Here is a 17,362-nt window from a genome sequence, read left to right on the forward strand (position 1 = left end):
TTTTGAAAAGGAACGATCGGCCTGTGTTTTAACTAGCCTTTTGACCGAACTTTATGCGAAGCTCGCACGAATTAGACGCGAAACAGATTGTCTGCAGTGTCTGCAGGCTTGAAGGATCTGCAGGCGTGCAGAATGCACGCAGTGCGCGAGCGATTCGCGTCTTTGTGTGCTAGCGACACATTCACCAGACTTGGCGAAATTAACTTTTAGAAGAGTTGGTATAGGCTATGCTATAGGTAAACTGTAGAATCTGTTTAAGGTAACTCTGCTGCTAAAGTCTGTGCAATATCTTGCTCCGACTCTACTACTGTACCCACTTAGGAACGAATATTTCATGTATTCGTGCTACCCAAGCTTAAATATCACACATTTAACTTTTTTTTAAAGAAATATCTCCATTTATACTCCATTTATACTTCGACACAAAAGGTTTAGAATTAAATATTGGTCCCCAAAATACATAAGCAGTATTAAATAGTAAGGTAATGAGACCAAAGAGACGGATTATTTCTTGGAAATAAAAGGCAAAAAAAATATATACAAAAAATAGATTTATTTTAAAACGATTAGTGGAGTATTGCGATATGAGTATAAATTTTAATCGTTCAAAGTAAACTTAAACTTAAAACTAATTAACAGGTATGGATCTGACTGCGTCGACCGTCCAGTGGCGCCCTCATTAGGGGAATTGTATTTTCTAATAAACCAATTAATTTATGTATAAATCAGTATATATTCATATTATTGTCACATAGTTTTATTTTGCTTTATCACCTTAGCGAAAAAATGTGGTTTATTTTGCCGTTTAGTTGCTAAGAAGGACTCCGTCCAGATCTGGCGAACCCGCACAATCTTACAAAAAATACACGGTGATCATTCGTCAAATCGTCAGGATTTATATGAAGCTAGATGCTGTAGATAATTGGTCCACAGTTCTTTACCCATCGAACATTTCGCACATACTAGCAGCCAATCAATAGTTTCCTTAGTTAGCAGGTTTATTCTGGACTTCCGGGTTGAACGTAGGATCCAGGCCAAGTTTCTTCATCTCTACCGCCATCTCGAACAGGTAGTCGTAGCATTCTGTCCTGAAATCAGGAAAATATTGTAATAAGGAAACTATTGTAAAGGGAACGGTGTTGCTGCTAATGTATTTTTACGTCAATGTCTATGATTTGAATGAGGTGACGCTAAGTCGACTGCACACCAAATCCCTCTCGAAAGGGAATGGAATAGATTGACGTGGTTTTCGGCGTAGGGTTGCATTTAATGAGTAACTAGAAGAGCGTGTGAGCGGACTAAGCGGAGGTTATGAAACGAAGTATGTGAGTAAAAGGGGATACCTACTTGCAGAATCTTGGCCACTGCCAATCAACACACACACACACACACACACACACACATGTATCCCTCCAAACACAGTCCGCGTGCCTCTGAGCTAAAGCTGCACTGTTTACAGAATACTGTCAGAACCTCGTCATATGTGGGTCCTTGTAAGAGGCGTCTCACCGCTTGAATGACGTTCCTATACGTGTAACATCTCTTAAGTATAATGGGAGTAATAGACTACGTAAGTACATGTGTATTATTGTGACGACGATACGATTAAACGTGCACGAAGAAAGATAGAAGAAAACGTGCAAAGAACGGAACCAAGGCAACGAGCGACAGAAATGTTGATTCAATACTGATACTCACATAGTTTTGGCTTGCTGCCAAGTATCCCCCCACACATAAACCCCGTGTCTCCGAACCAGCACAGCACTGGTCCCAGGGTACTGCCTCAGAGCCTCGCCGAGACTGCCAGCCAAGTCTCGCTCGAAAGGCGTGTTCTCAATAATGGGGACGATTAGCTTCTCGTCGTAGCGCAGAAACCGACCCAGTTTGGCGTCTTTTATTCCCTGTAATATAGAAATTATACCTTAAATATGTGTTTTTCATATCTTAATCCGTGCTTATATGCAGCAGATATATAAATTCAATCCATTTTGAAATTTAAGTAATAGTCCCTTTTGACCCTTTCACCTTCGTTTTATCGAGCTGATCGGACGGACACTGAAGGTAGGTAGGAAGAAGGTGTTACTCTGTGATAAAACCAATTCAGCCTTATTGAGCTTGGGTGCCTTAGAATTGCTCGATAAGTATTATAGAAAAGTACCTAGAGTTAGACCAAGACAAGTCTGCGATGATTTTAATAGCACACGCGGTGCAAGTGTTATTTATATGTCATAATTTCATAGAAGTTTGACGTTTAAATTGTTTAAAATAACACTTGCATTGCTTGTGCTATCAAAATCGTTGCAGAGTTATCTTGGTCTTACTACTAGGTATCGGCGAAATATTCAGTAAAACAAAATAAAGTTCTTCTTTACATTACCTACCTATATGTGAAATGACTCAATAACTATACCTTGATCATCTCCTGGTGGGTGATGGTGAACTCCTTGTCATAGAGCAGCGTGCAGCGAACGGCGTGGGGCGAGTGAGTGTGGATGACGGCGCCGGCGCCGCGCTCCTTATACGCCAGCATGAACAGAGGTGTGCATTGACTCTTCTTCAGCCTGAAAGAATTCAGTTATTTTTTACAAGCTTCATTTAAAGACAAAGCATTTATTGCGAACATATTACGTAATTACATAATATGGACCCTACAAGGGTGCAACGATCTTACAATTAAATAACAAAATAAGTATTACCTACTATAATAGTTCACATTAAATTATTTCAGATCATAGTAGTACTTAAGGGCTAAGTTACCTATTTTAAGCATATTAATTAAACATTCTATCTTCAAAAACCTCCTACAGCGTGTACAAAGACTTGTCTATTAGATATACACTGAGTGCTTTTTTGATAAAAAAATTGTTTTCTATTTCTTTTATTGGTTGCGGTAGTTTATTGAAGATTTTTATTTATAGACTAAAATAGATGTTATATATTAAAGAAAAAGTGGCCAAGCCCTCCAGTGTCTGAGACCAGATTTACTTATACTTGATCCAGAGCATCTGTAAATCTGTAATCAAACTTTGGAAGTAAAAGTTGACAATATGACAGAAGTCCTAGCCAATGGAAATATTCCTATGTTAGTCTTCATCCAAAGCCTTTGCACTTTGACACTTATCAAGCTATAAAAAAAGTGTTCCTATCTTGCATTCATAATTGATTTATGTCACAATTTTGAAATTCACACTAATTTTGGATATTGGATAAGTCTATATGGTTCAAATATTTTTTGCAGTAACAATTTTCATACTAAAATAAGGACACTAAGCACAAATAATGTCATACATTGAAGTGCATAGTTACATTGTTCTCCTGCAAAGTTTATTTTTAATTATATTATTATATGTCTGCTGTCAATGCCACTGAGTGAGCAGGATACCAACTGAAGGATACTGAGTGAGGAGTGAGGATGCGCGTGTGATAGAGATAGGAAATGGCGTGTAAATATATATGAAATTCTATGTGCTTGGCATCCTTACTTAGATATGTATACTATAGGTTCACTTACTGTTTCTCCGGAGGTGGAAGTTCCAGATCTTCATCATTAATCGTCTGCACAAAAAGGTCATCTGACTTCATTCGTTCCTTCTGTACCCCTGATGGTGCTATGTAGATCTTTTCCCTGAGACCGATTAAATATAAATGAAAATTGTGGACATAAATATTTTTTACTAGCCTAGCAGTCTGTGGGTAAATATGATACAAGTATTCTTTATTTCACACCAATAACAGGAGAAAGAATATATACACATTAAATAATTTAATTTTGAGCCAAGGAAGTTTTGAGTATTATAGTACAGAACATAAATATTAAATCACTATTTTTATCTGTCATAATTTTTTTATTTCAATTAGTATTAATGCCAGTCCACTCCCTAATAACTATACCATTCCAAAGCCTTAAGTTATTTGAACTTGCAATGTTTGATTCAAAGTAGTTACCTATTATTCTTGTTTAATTCACTGTTTAATCATGAAAATATTATATTAATAATTTCATATCTAGTAATAACATATAAGTTAACTTACCCATCTTTTATGGAGATGCCACCGCCAGTTCCCGTTACCCATCCTAAATGATAGAACTGATTGCATAGCTCTGGGATAAGGTTACGAGGATGCTCCTAGAACATATTAAATTAAACCGTCAAGTTTATTACTTTGTACTAATGACGAATGTTATTTTTTCTGTTTTCTTTTGATTTTTGTACAATAAAGTGTTTTACTACTACCACTTATTAAGAGGTGCAGTTTCCAAAACCATACGTCATTTAGCTGAGATATTCTAAGATTATCAGAGAAAATCCAAGTCTTATCAGTTATCTCCAAAGTAGCATTTCCATTCTAATACGTAATAAAATAAACTTACTGGTCCGTACGCTGACATTGTTCCCGAGGCACTGAGGCAAACTAAACGTTATCTTATCTCTAATTTTATTTAACAATGTAGACTAAACATTATGAAGAGTAAGTGTAATAAAAATAAAAGAAAATAAATAAATACTATAAATAATGATGATAGTGCGATAAGAGGTTATATATTATCAATCTGTCAATCAAAAGTTCATAACGTCAATGTCAAAATACAAACGTCAGAATCAGGCACGTTCGAATTCCACGTAACTTAAAACTACTATTTCTAAATTTTTATGATCAAACAAACATTGAAGTTCACTGATTTCCACAAATTTCTACTTGCCTAAAACAAGATGGGCTAATTTTTACTTTATGGACCGTCGATTTGGAGGGTGTGTTGAGTATGGGGGGGTAGAGGGTGCAAAGGGCTACCCCCCAGTCAGTCCAACCCCCATGGTTATGGAGATATCCATGGTTAAAATTTGTATGAAATTACTATGAAATAAAGGAGAAATGTCATAGCAGATGTCGATAGGTGCCGTTTTGTGTTAATATATATTACCTTTGATACCACACCACCATCCTCAAGGTCACCAAAATCTCAAGGTCACGTAATTTATGGTCACCAAAATCTCAAGGTCACCAAAATCTTTGGTCACCAGAATCTCAAGGTCACCAAAATCTTTGGTAACCAGAATCTCAAGGTCACCAAAATCTTTGGTCACCAGAATCTCAAGGTACTTACCCAAAATGTCAAGGTCACTTAAAACCGAATCAGAGCACCCCACTATCCACGTGGTCTTGTCTGTCCTACCCCTAGAGAGCAATTCCAAAAACGGAGGCGCGGAGGGAGGGCAGCCCTCGCCCGCCGTGACGGAGCGCGGGAACGAGCGAGGCGAGCGGCTGAGGCCAGTAAGCCGAAGCTGCGGAGCCGAGTGTAGTGAGCGTGCGTTGTCACGCGAGGGCGGAAGGGCTGCTCTCCGCAGCGCCGGAGCTAACCCAGATCCACCAGCTTCACCGCTGAGGTCGAAGGCTCGCGGAGTAGCCCCGAGGTAGTCTCGTAGTAGCGGAGTAGTCTCATCAGCTCGCGACCTCAGGGGTGACGAAGCGGGCCTTCGGGCGAAGCGCGCCCCCCCTCACCCCGCTCCCCCTCCCCCTTCAAATTTTGCTGTAATCCCTTATTTCATAGTAATTCCATACAAATTTTAACCATGGATAACTCCATAACCATGGGGTTCCGCGCCATGGGGGTTGGACTGGGGGGTAGCCCTCTACCCCCCCTCCCCGCCCCAAAAATCGCCGGTCCATAAAGTAAAGATTTACCACATGATGAAATAAACACTAATCTAGCAAACAATTGAATATGCTGCGCCCTTTTTTTATCGAGACTGTTTAAAAGCTGTCTGTAACAGACGGGTGTAGCGGTTCGAGTAGGTGAAGGTGGTCCACCACCGTACGCCCGTTAAGAACGCAGCTGTGAGAGCGAGAGGGATATATGTTGAACATGTGTTGAACGGACCATCATCGCGGTTCGGTACGCCCTTCTGTTACAGCGTTGACGTTTGACAGCAGGTTTGGCGCGAAGAGGACACAAAGCACGAAAAAACTGACAACGTGAACTAGTAATTCTATATAGTTAAAATAATCGAACTGATTTCTATTAGTACCGTATAAATTTATAAAAAAAATATATTTTTAGTTTGCTCAGTGTTGTTTGGGTGTTGTTTTGGTGTTGTTGTTCTTCGTACTGGCCACTAAGAACTGCTTTAAACTTTTATCTTTATCAAAATAACTTGACAATTGTGTCACCTTCATTCATTATGTATTTTAACAACAAATGTAAAAATTATTTCCAGTGTTTATAGAGCATGACAACTAATTAAAATCACAAAGTATTTTTGCACTTCAGATTTCGCTACATCTTTTAAGTTGCACGTAAGTTTTAAACGCGTATTTACATAGACGTATTTAAACCTAAAGTCATTGAGTCATTTGTATCTAATCGTAAAACTTCTTCTTACTATATTTCGGAAATAATAAATATATGGAAGTACGTAGGTACATCATCAGCCTTCCAAACCTTAAGACAACGTGATATGTAAGTATAACTCTAATTTCTTACAGTGGGCGCAGCACGGTTCCATTTTTATCGTCTATCACTATGCGCGTCCCTTTCGCACTTACATACTTGTTAGAACGTGACAGGCATGGTGACAAGGGATAAAAACGCGACCGTGCTACGCCGCCAGGTCTAGTGACTTTAACGAACGACCACAAAAAACAAGAAGTACGAAGCATTTAATAAATTATTAGTGTTATTATACCTATATCTACCTTTACGTATTATACCTACCTACACTTTCTGCTATGCTATTAATAAGAGGGACACAACAGCATAGCTTTCACTGTCCCTCTCAGTAGTCTCAGTAGAATACGTCCTGAAAAAGAATAGATGTAATAAATAAATAATTTAATTTTTTAATAGGCTATACCTACATATAAGAAGCGCTGGTGGCCTAGCGGTAAGAGCGTGCGACTTGCAATCTGGAGGTCGCGGGTTCGAACCCCGGCTCGTACCAATGAGTTTTTCGGAACTTACGAGGGGCGTTCAAAATATTCTCGGTATTGATATCTTACAACCTCTTCTAAAATTTCTTTTGTTACTGGCCGCTAAGGTTTATTCATTGACATTAAAAAAAAGTATAATTCGAACCGAGATGTTCTTTTGTTTTTCTGCAATTGCTGAACAAACATGAACATCATGTGCGAATTGACAATGTTAACTAAATCAGAACATCAATGCGTCATAAGATTCTCGACAAAACAGGGTAAAAATAAAAAAACCATAAAAGAGGAAATGGATTGTGTTTACCGTGAGTCTGCTCCTTCTTTATCTACCATTTAAAAGTGGTCAAGCGAATTTAAGGGTGGAAGGGCTAGTATTGAAGATGACCCTAGACCTGGTCGGCCTGTAGTAGCTACTTCACAAGAAAATATTGATAAAGTGGAAAAACTTATATTGGAAGATGGTCGAGTGAAGGTAAAATCTATAGCTCAAGTAACCAATCTTTCTATTGGTATCGTACATGATATTATCCATGACCATCTTAATATGTCAAAAGTAAGTGCAAGATGGGTTCCGCGAATGCTGACTCGGCTTCAAAAAGACATGCGTGTAGCGTGTAGTTCCGATATTATTGACCTGTGCGGTGAAAATCCTGATGAGGTGCTGCAAAGAATAGTTACTGGAGATTAAACCTGGGTTCATCATTATGACCCAGAGAGTAAACAAGAGTCCATGCAGTGGCACATTAAGGGTTCAGCTCATCCCAAGATGTTCAAGGTCGTCCCTTCAGCTGGCAAGGTCATGGCCACGATATTTTGGGATTCTGAAGGAATATTACTAATCGATTATAAAGAAAAAGGTGTAAATATCACAGGACAGTACTACGCTAACATTCAACGTCAATTAAAGGATGCTATCAAAGAAAAGAGGCGAGCAAAGATAACCAAAGGTGTTCTGCTTCTGCGTGACAACGCCCCCGTCCATACTGCTCATATTGCCAAGGCAGCTATTGTTGAATGTGGGTTTGAAACTATTACTCACCCACCGTATAGTCCGGTCTTAGCCCCCAGCGTCTTCTTTTTGTTCCCCAATCTTAAAAAGGATCTGCATGGAATATTTTTTTTCTGATGATGAAGCATTGAAGGCGGCAGTGGAGGAGCATTTTTACACCAAAGACAAAAAAAAATTTTTATCGGGGATTTAAAAAAAATTGATCGATCTTTTAAGTGGATGAACATAGGGAGTATATTGAAAAATAAAAATATCAAACTTTTCGTACTTGTTTGTTTTCATTTTCATACCGAGAATATTTTGAACACCCCTCGTATGTACGAAATATCATTTGATATTTACCAGTCGCTTTTCGGTGAAGGAAAACATCGTGAGGAAACCGGACTAATCCCAATAAGGCCTAGTTTCCCCTCTGGGTTGGAAGGTCAGATGGCAGTCGCTTTCGTAAAAACTAGTGCCTACGTCAAATCATGGGATTAGTTGTCAAGCGGACCCCAGGCTCTCATGAGCCGTGGCGAAATGCCGGGATAACGCGAGGAAGAAGAGACCTACATATAAACATCTTCAGGCACTTAACGTCGTATATACCTACAGGTAATCATGCGCCAAGTCCCAGAGTGTTTCAAGCGCCGCTACCAAGCCATGGACGCGCTGGTGACAGACCTGAGCTCGGAGACAAACCAGTCCAATGAGACTGGCGACCCTGACGCCAAAGACGACTACGGCTTCAAACTCATGTGCAAGTTTTGGAATATTCTGAAAGAGGATCATGTCTGTGATTTGCAAGTAAAAACTTTATATTCATAAATCATAATATACTGTTGAACTGATACATATATAGTAAATAATCCCCTCTATCTTAATAAAAGCATGTGTAAACGAGCTAACTTCGCCCATCACCAAACTAGTCAACCAATCATTTAGTGAATGTAGCTTCCCGGAAAAATTAAAAATAGCCAAAATAAAACCTGTCTTAAAGAAAGGTGATAAAACAGACAATCCCTCTCACTATAGACCGATCGCGCTGCTACCCGTTATTTCAAAAGTTTTTGAAAAATGTATGACAAACCGCATCTACAGTTTCTTAGAAAAATACAATTTGTTAAATGATAATCAGTTCGCATTCCGTAAAAAACGTTCTACCACCCTCGCAGCTTTTAACTACGTGCAAACAATAGTTGACTACTTAAGAAATAAGCATTACGCAGTGGGACTATTGTTAGATATGTCCAAAGCATATGACAGAGTGTCACACCCCATACTGTTACAAAAATTAAACGCAATAGGCATACGCGGTAAAGCGCTAGATTGGATGAAGTCATATCTCACGTCACGACAACAATATGTAGAAATAGAACACCTTGAAAACCAAACCAGAACATTACACAATATCCAATCCAATATACGATATATCGAGAACTCAATCCCACAAGGAAGTGTCATAGGGTGCATCCTATTCCTCATTTACATAAATGACCTTCCAAAATCCACTGAACACAAAGTTGTTATGTTTGCCGATGACATATCGATCTTATTCCAATGCCCAGATAACAATAGCAGCAGTTCCTACATACAACAAACTTTTAACTCAATAACTCATTGGCTCAACGATCACAACCTCATAATAAATAATGATAAATCAAAATTAATCCAATTCAGACCAAGACAAAAGCAACCGCTAAACCTCAACACTGTAATAAACAACCTAAATATTGAAGAAGTACCCGACTGCACCTTATTGGGCCTTACACTGGACAGCCATTTGACATGGAAAAAACATGTAGAAAAAATTAAAAATAAACTTGCCCGATTTGTGTATGCACTTAGCGTATTGAAGTGTAGCACTACCTTAGAGTGTGCGCTGGCGGCGTATCACTCGCAAGCAGTCGCATGGCTACGCTACGGGCTTCTTTTGTGGGGCCACAGCACCGACATTCAAAACGTTTTCATCATGCAGAAAAAATGTATCAGGATCCTAGTAAATATACATCCACCCCACAGCTGTAGACCACACTTCAAAAATCTTAACTTACTGACCCTCCCCTCTCTGTACATTTTGGAAGTAGCTACATTTGTCCGAAAAAACTTACATTTATTCCAATTTTGTCAAAACCCTCGACGTCAACACTACATAGAACTCCCGGAGCCTAAACTAGAAATATACAAAAACGGACCATACTACAGAGCCATAAATGTTTATAATAAAATCCCCACATATTTAAAAACAGACTCAAACTTCATAAACCGCCTTAAAACTATGCTGATGGATAAATGTTACTACTCAATAGCCGAATTTATGGAGGATGATACTATGTAAATAAATAAATAGTAACTTGTACATATAATATAAATATAATTGTATTATATTATAACATATTTTATATTAATACAAACAGTAATAAGTACTTAAAACGTAATGTAGTAGTCCTTGTTTATAGGTAATAAGATTCAAGTATTCGTTAGAAGAGGCTGTTACAACTTAAAAGTGCAATTTAGAAAATGTATAAGTATTATAATATCGAAACCTAAGTATAAGTCAGTAGTAATAATAACCAAAACTGTGAAATTGTGAACCATAAATTTTTGCTACACCCTTTCTAGGGTCCATGTATATAACATCTGTACTATGGTATGCAAATAAAGATCTCTTATATGTAAAGAGAAGTGGTAACTCCATACATCAGTTTTCTTGCCAAAACGCGAGTTATTTCGTAGTCTGGAACTGATGTATGGAGTTACCACTCTTTCTTTATACTCTGCCGATACTAAAACAGTTGCGAATTTCATACGACATTTAAAACTATGTCGGCTGAGAATACGTTTGTGCCATATCCATTCTTGAGAAAATCGTTTTTTAATGATTCCTATAATACCAAAAAATATAATATAATTGACACTAATCGGTTTTTAAAAAAAGTTGTGCCATATCCGCAATCATATATATAAAATTGAAAAACCAGAACGGGATAAAAAACGAGGGAAGAAGCGAGATGGCGCTTTACAAATTTCTAAAAAAGTTTTTGACACGTTTCTCAAATACGACGCACGTATGATAAGAAAAAACTGTTCCAATCTATTATCTAAATATGGGAATAGACTCGAGCATAAAAACTATTGCTTTCGATGCGTATTTAATTAACAATAAGCAAAATAAATTTTCATAACAATCTTTATTTTACGACGATCGACCATTTCTCGGCAACTCTCGGTTGATTTCGTTTCGGTTGTGTTGCAGACTAGACCAAATTATTCGTAAGTTAAAGTAACCTAAATTATGTTTGTCATGTTGGTATACAGTTATTTCGGCGTTTTTTTACACGAAGTAAAATAAAAAGTGCTGTCATACAACCTCAACCTCAGCATACTCTTTATTATACTGTGACCTCAGTCTATAGCCCATACGAGTGACTTAAAATGCCTGCTTATGCCATATATGATTATCAATCAAATTCATATTATCATATAATTAATAATTTGTACTTTGTTGTTTTAAATTTCTTTTTGAGTTAGGTATATTCAGATGACTTTCACGGCTTCGGCAAACATTGCCATTCGTTCGGGGAACGGGCTGCCGAGATGGGCCAAAAATACAAAGTTGATAGTAAGTTATAATGTAGGTAGATAAAGTGCATGCTCAGATATTTTTGAGCAACCTGATGAAAATAAGCAAATGTACAGTCAGCAGTCAGCCAAATATCGTAATATAACTTTGTTGCCATAGAAATAAGGAGCTGTTCCGATATAGTGGCGAAATACTGAGAGACCAAAGCGGCTAAGCTTCATGTGGCTCGGACACTTCTTTAGAGAGAATGGGAGAGGATCGTGCCGTGAAGAGAGCGTACTTGGGACAACAAAATGGAAGACGCCCGAGTGGACGTCCTAGGTACCGCTGAAACGACGTAGTTGCTCTAGACCTGCTCAACATCGGCCATGGCGACTGGCGAGAGCTATCGCAAGACCGAGAAATATGGCGTGATCTGGTGTCGGAGGCCAGGACTCCCTCTGGGTCGTTGCGTCACCGTAGCCGTAGTAAGTAATGTTAATATCCAGAAAGGGAAATGGGGACTCACTACGTTTGTATGAAAAGGCGATTTATGGGCGGTGGTCGTCCATATTCGTCTTAAGGTGGAAATTAATCTATTGAACATTTTTGCAACTAGGCTTATAAAAATAAATAATAATTTTATGTTGAAACAAGTTTTAAATACTATACAACCTACGTAGTTGAAAAAATACAATATTGCCTTTTATCAAATCACATAATTTTTGAGAAATTTGCGAAATCAGTTATCCAAATAACGGCTACAAATAAGAAATCCCTATCACAGTTATAATTGTTATAAACCCTGGCAGGGTAGAATACATAATAATGTCGGTATTTAACTAAACATAAGACAAACTCTTTATTTCATTTATTACGCGAGCGGAGCTGCGGGCCCGTCTAGTTTACTATAGGATAATTACACTCTGTCAACAGAAAATTATCACAAAAGTGTGACATATCCACAGCTTTTGTGTCATGTCATACATTATACGTTTAACATTTACTCATCAAAACGGATATGGCAAAAATAAAAATGCTTTTATTTCATTGTTACCATTGTATTCACAATATTTGTTTGGTACTATAATAGTGCACTGCCTTATGGGAATATAGTTCAGAGCCGGAAACCGCTACCAACTTTTAGTATGTTGTTGGGCATGGCATTGGGTCTCCAAAACTGCCGGGAGACAGCGGCGCCGGCCATCTACTTCAGCGGAATGACGTCATCAAAATGACTCCCGCTTCGTTGCGAATATTGCATACACCCAAACTATGCATGGCACATACACATGTGGGGTATTAAATGAAAGCCAATTAAATAAACTATATTTCATTTATACAGTGTGTACCAAAATATGCAACAGTTTAAGAGAAATTTACAAAAAAAACATTATCGTTATTATTTGTAACTGAGGAACAACAGAGATGGTCTCCCGGCAGTTTTAGAATCCAGGTCATATTGCTAATAATATACTAGATGCTTATGCGGATTATCCTGAAAATGACCAATTTGGATTTTTTTAACTTTTATGCATTTGTATGGGCAAATATCTACATTTTGATGCATAATTTCCACATATTTGGTAAAATTTTGATTTTATTGATATCAGTGTATGGCTTGAGACGTCATCTTTAATGTTGTAGTACATTGCTTTATCGTCCAACTTTTGGTTTGGTTGTAAAACCCAAATAATCAAATATTTTTTTACGTCATTTTTATTTTTTTGTAACTTTCTCTTAAACTGTTGCATATTTTGGTACACACTGTATAAATGAAATATAGTTTATTTAATTGGCTTTCATTTAATACCCCACACGTGTATGTGCCATGCATAGTTTGGGTGCAGTATGCAATATTCGCAACGAAGCGGGAGTCATTTTGATGACGTCATTCCGCTGAAGTAGATGGCCGGCGCCGCTGTCTCCCGGCAGTTTTGGAGACCCAATGCCATGCCCAACAACATACTAAAAGTTGGTAGCGGTTTCCGGCTCTGAACTATCTCTTCGACCGTTTCCCATAAGGCATAGTACTATAAATAGTAAACATATACGAAATGCGGTCCAAATATTTCTGGCTGGAATGGGTTGGCCGTTTTAAAAAAAGAGAAAAATATGTCATTTTTATTGTCATTTATCCTGTTCTTTTGGATATAGTTTTTGGGTTTCTATTGTTTGCGGTTTTTATTTCACGGCGATTAGAACAACAGAAAGTGTAAACTTTTTTCAAGCTTACAGCGAAGTGAACGAAAAGCGTGCTCTCAGGAAGTTTTGGATGCCTATAAAAAACATGGAAACTGTTTTCTAGAGTCAATTGTTACTGGGGACGAAACAATGGTTTTGTACTATGATTCCCTCTATAAAAGAGAATCGAAGGAGTGGCGTCGTCATGGTGAACAGCGGCCTCGGAAGGCGAAGGTAACGCAGTCCACTAAAAAGACCATGGCTGCCAATGTTCTGGGATTGTCAAGGGATACTGTTGATGGACCTAAAAGAAAGTAATACCACGGTGACTGGCAGCTCCTACGCTACCCTTAAACAACAGTTACGAGAGGTGATCAAGCACACACTTCGGGGAAAACTTAGCAGAGGTGTGCGCCTTCTCTACTACGATGCGCCCATTCACACTGCTTTACTTACCAAGGCTGCTGTTGCAAAGTGTGGCTTTGAGGAAATTCGCCACCCACCGTATAGTCACGACCTGGCCCCTAGTGACTACTATTTGTTTTGGAAACTTAAGGCAGACTTAAGGGGAAGGCGATTTTCTTCAGATGGTGAAGTGACCCATGCGGTTAACGCCCATTTTGAGGACAAACTTTCAGAATACTTTTACAAGGGGATAGAAAATCTAATTTACAGATTTAAAAAGTGTGTTGAAATTTGAAATAGAAGGGAAATATATCGAATAATAAAAATAGTTTTGTAAATGTATGCTCTTATTTTCTATGTCAGGCCGGAAACTTTTAGACCGCACCTCGTATGCCTAAATGATATATACGTTCAATATTTCCTAAATGTAAACCTTTCTGATAAATATTTTATTTTGCTTCTTTTCGCTCTTCTGCAAACCATGTAAGTGGCGTATGGCACAAACGTATTCTCACCCGACGACTAGCCTGAAAAAGCTCAGTTTCCACTTCAGAGAAATAACAGAGGAATAATCCATTAGAATGTAATTTATTTTCGATTAAAAATTAGGTTAACGCCCCTTTTTAAGATTTTTCTTGTTTTTACTACCTCCTGCTAACTAATTAATTTTCGGTTTAGAATGTAATTCAGCAGAGGACAGAAGGAGGAAATAGTGGCATATATGGGTCACAGATCCCGTGCTACCAAATGGGTAAAAACGACCCAAATCCCCCAAAAGTGTAAGTTTTATGATTTACCTACTTAGTGTTAAATTCCATGGCAATGTACGCAAGAGACGTACGAGTACTTTTGCCGTTACAAATACGAGACTTAGGAGCTTGGACGCGTTTTATATGTAAAACTAAATGTTTACAATTTATGAAATTATTTACAATTAAAGAAAGGCAAACATCGATATTGCAACTTGCTATAACACGCAATCCATATAATAAATTGTGCAAATGAATTTACTTACATTCGTGCAAACTTTATTTCCACACAGAACATGTGGCAAAGGTTCCTGTGCAAAAACCGTCGATCCCGAATCGAAAGCGTCAGGCACTTCGTGTTGTGATAAAAAAACTAAGCCGGAGAGTCCACGAGGGACTTGCTGTCCCACAAGTGGCACTGTACCAGTGACGCCTCTTTCACAGGCGCTAGAGAACATGAAGCGGGTAAACTATGTATTCAATATACATATGTATTTATTTATGTTGGGTTTGGAAGCTTTTCTACTATGCCGTGTTAACGACACCAATGCTATTTGTTTGCCGTTGCTAGCTAGGGCATCTGGTTTCTATTTCACCTACTTGACAACAATTATCATTGTCAACAAGTAAAGAGACAAATAACTACTATCTATGTCTAACTATGTCTATGATTCTCGGTGGCAAACATAGACAGTCGATAAGTAGTAAGCAGCCGGCGTAGCCAAGGTTACAATCGCTATCGCTTCGACAACGAAAACCATTATGTCTCTCTATCACTCTTCCATATTATTGCGACAGTGACAGTTGCGTTTCGATCGCTACGGAGCGTAAGCGATCGGCATCTTGGCTACTCGGCCAGGGCCGCCCTGTACTGTACGTTGGACAGCTGATAGAAAGTCTAGTAAGTCTAAATAGCCTCAATGCCACTGAACCTTAAACCTTCAAAAATTGAAATACCTATCAGTAGCGGCGCGTGAGAATTTTTGCTAGGTAACCCGTAGCAAAAAAAAACACCTACCTAACCTAACATTACTCATTAGGTACTTACTTCTTCTGCGCTAGATGTGACCTTGGACGCGAACCGTTGCAGTTAGTGTAGCCCCTAGTAGTATATAATATAACCTTTGCCGTACTTGTCATCACTAATTAATCTCAAAAGATAGCGTGGTAAACGTGTTGACTCATTTAGCAAACAATTTACAACACAACAATCAAAAAATGGGCTACGTAAAAATACCTATTCTTAAAAAACACGAACTGACCTTAAATACACCTGCACTGCGAACAATACACAACACTTACTTACACGCAAAATACTAGCAAAACTAAATTTCACTGGTTAAGTAAGTTTTAAATATCAATTTATGCACAAAAGTAACTAAATCACATATAATTTTCCAATAGCAAGTGTTTGTAAAACACCGGGAATGGCGTATGAATGTTGCCATGATATTTTTTTTCATCCACCAATTAAAAAAGCTAGATCTAGAAATAGGACTTTATTTGAAGAAACCTCCGTTAATAAATAACTCAATTTGAAACTACATAAGATTCTTGGGCTCAGTAATAAAAGTTATCTGTATTTTCAAGGTTTCCACAAAATATGATATTAATAGCAGCGAAATACGATAACATTTTGCACATTAACATTCAATTAATGTTATATATGGCAACATTAAAGAATTGTGGAAAACATTACACACTCCAATTTTAACCTTATTGCCTTGAATTATGGGTTATATTTTCAAATGAAGCAATTTCCACAAAATTGTGGAAAATTACACACTCCAATATAAACCTTATTGACTTGAATTAAGGTTTTTATTTAAAATGAAGCAAGAAAAAATTGTGGAAAACACTACACACTCCAATATAAACCTTATTACCTTACATTTAAGGTTTCTATTCAAATAAATAACTCGACGCAGGACCGAGTTATTTTTGAGCTCTTATACGCGGATTACCATAGCGGAGTTTATGCGTGTGTGCGTGAATTTTCGTATCTGTGGTGGTGGTTCATCAATGAATAGTGAAGTTTAGACTCGAGAAGCTACACTTCGCGCGCCCGCTATGATTGGTTGAAAAATCTATTACTAATTTTTAGTACTACGTAGTGTTTTCGTTATGGATAATAAGTTTAGCAAGATATGTTAGGCAAGCCGGTGGGAATCGGGTTGTATGGAGTCGCCGCCACTGATACCTATCTAAGTAATAACGAGCGTACTTATTTAAAAGAACTGTTTCACATAGATAATAAAAAAGCTAGCCTGGCTGGTCAACAAATTGGACGGAATATTTTACTCTAGATGTTTTTTCTTTCTAGAAGCTTTCCCCTTGTAGATTATGTATTATTCAATGTCATTGGAAAAATTATATATAAGTAGGTAACTATGCGTTATCGGAAAACGGAGTCACAGTCTTTGTTAGCGATGCGCCCAGTTATAAGTACTTATACCTATGTTTACCTATGTAACTAGTTAAGTTTTATTTTAAGGAAACTTTGTCATGTTAATTTAGATGCTAATGTCTAATACTTAAGGTACAAAA

At 37.8% G+C, this 17,362-nt stretch overlaps 2 protein-coding genes across 2 annotated transcripts in view; one reads left to right on the forward strand and one right to left on the reverse strand.

Moving 5' to 3' along the window:
* Window positions 1-657: 657 nt before the first annotated feature.
* Window positions 658-4,529, reverse strand: LOC134794611 (probable methylthioribulose-1-phosphate dehydratase). The gene is made up of 6 exons (XM_063766414.1): window positions 4,373-4,529; window positions 4,033-4,127; window positions 3,512-3,625; window positions 2,411-2,561; window positions 1,699-1,901; window positions 658-1,088 (listed from the first exon to the last, which is right to left on the reverse strand). The coding sequence occupies exons 1-6, from the start codon at window positions 4,388-4,390 to the stop codon at window positions 986-988; spliced, it is 684 nt and encodes a 227-aa protein (XP_063622484.1). The 5' UTR covers window positions 4,391-4,529; the 3' UTR covers window positions 658-985.
* Window positions 4,530-8,536: 4,007 nt separating this feature from the next.
* LOC134794584 (uncharacterized) overlaps window positions 8,537-17,362 on the forward strand; it is a 32,350-nt gene continuing 23,524 nt past the window's right edge. Inside the window, exons 1-3 of the mRNA XM_063766392.1 lie at window positions 8,537-8,722; window positions 14,745-14,845; window positions 15,109-15,280. Of these exons, the coding sequence (XP_063622462.1) occupies window positions 8,537-8,722; window positions 14,745-14,845; window positions 15,109-15,280 (459 nt within the window). The remainder of the gene's footprint in view (window positions 8,723-14,744; window positions 14,846-15,108; window positions 15,281-17,362) is intronic.

This window comes from Cydia splendana, chromosome 10 (genome assembly GCF_910591565.1).
Source record: "Cydia splendana chromosome 10, ilCydSple1.2, whole genome shotgun sequence".
Taxonomy (NCBI): Eukaryota; Metazoa; Arthropoda; class Insecta; order Lepidoptera; family Tortricidae; genus Cydia; species Cydia splendana.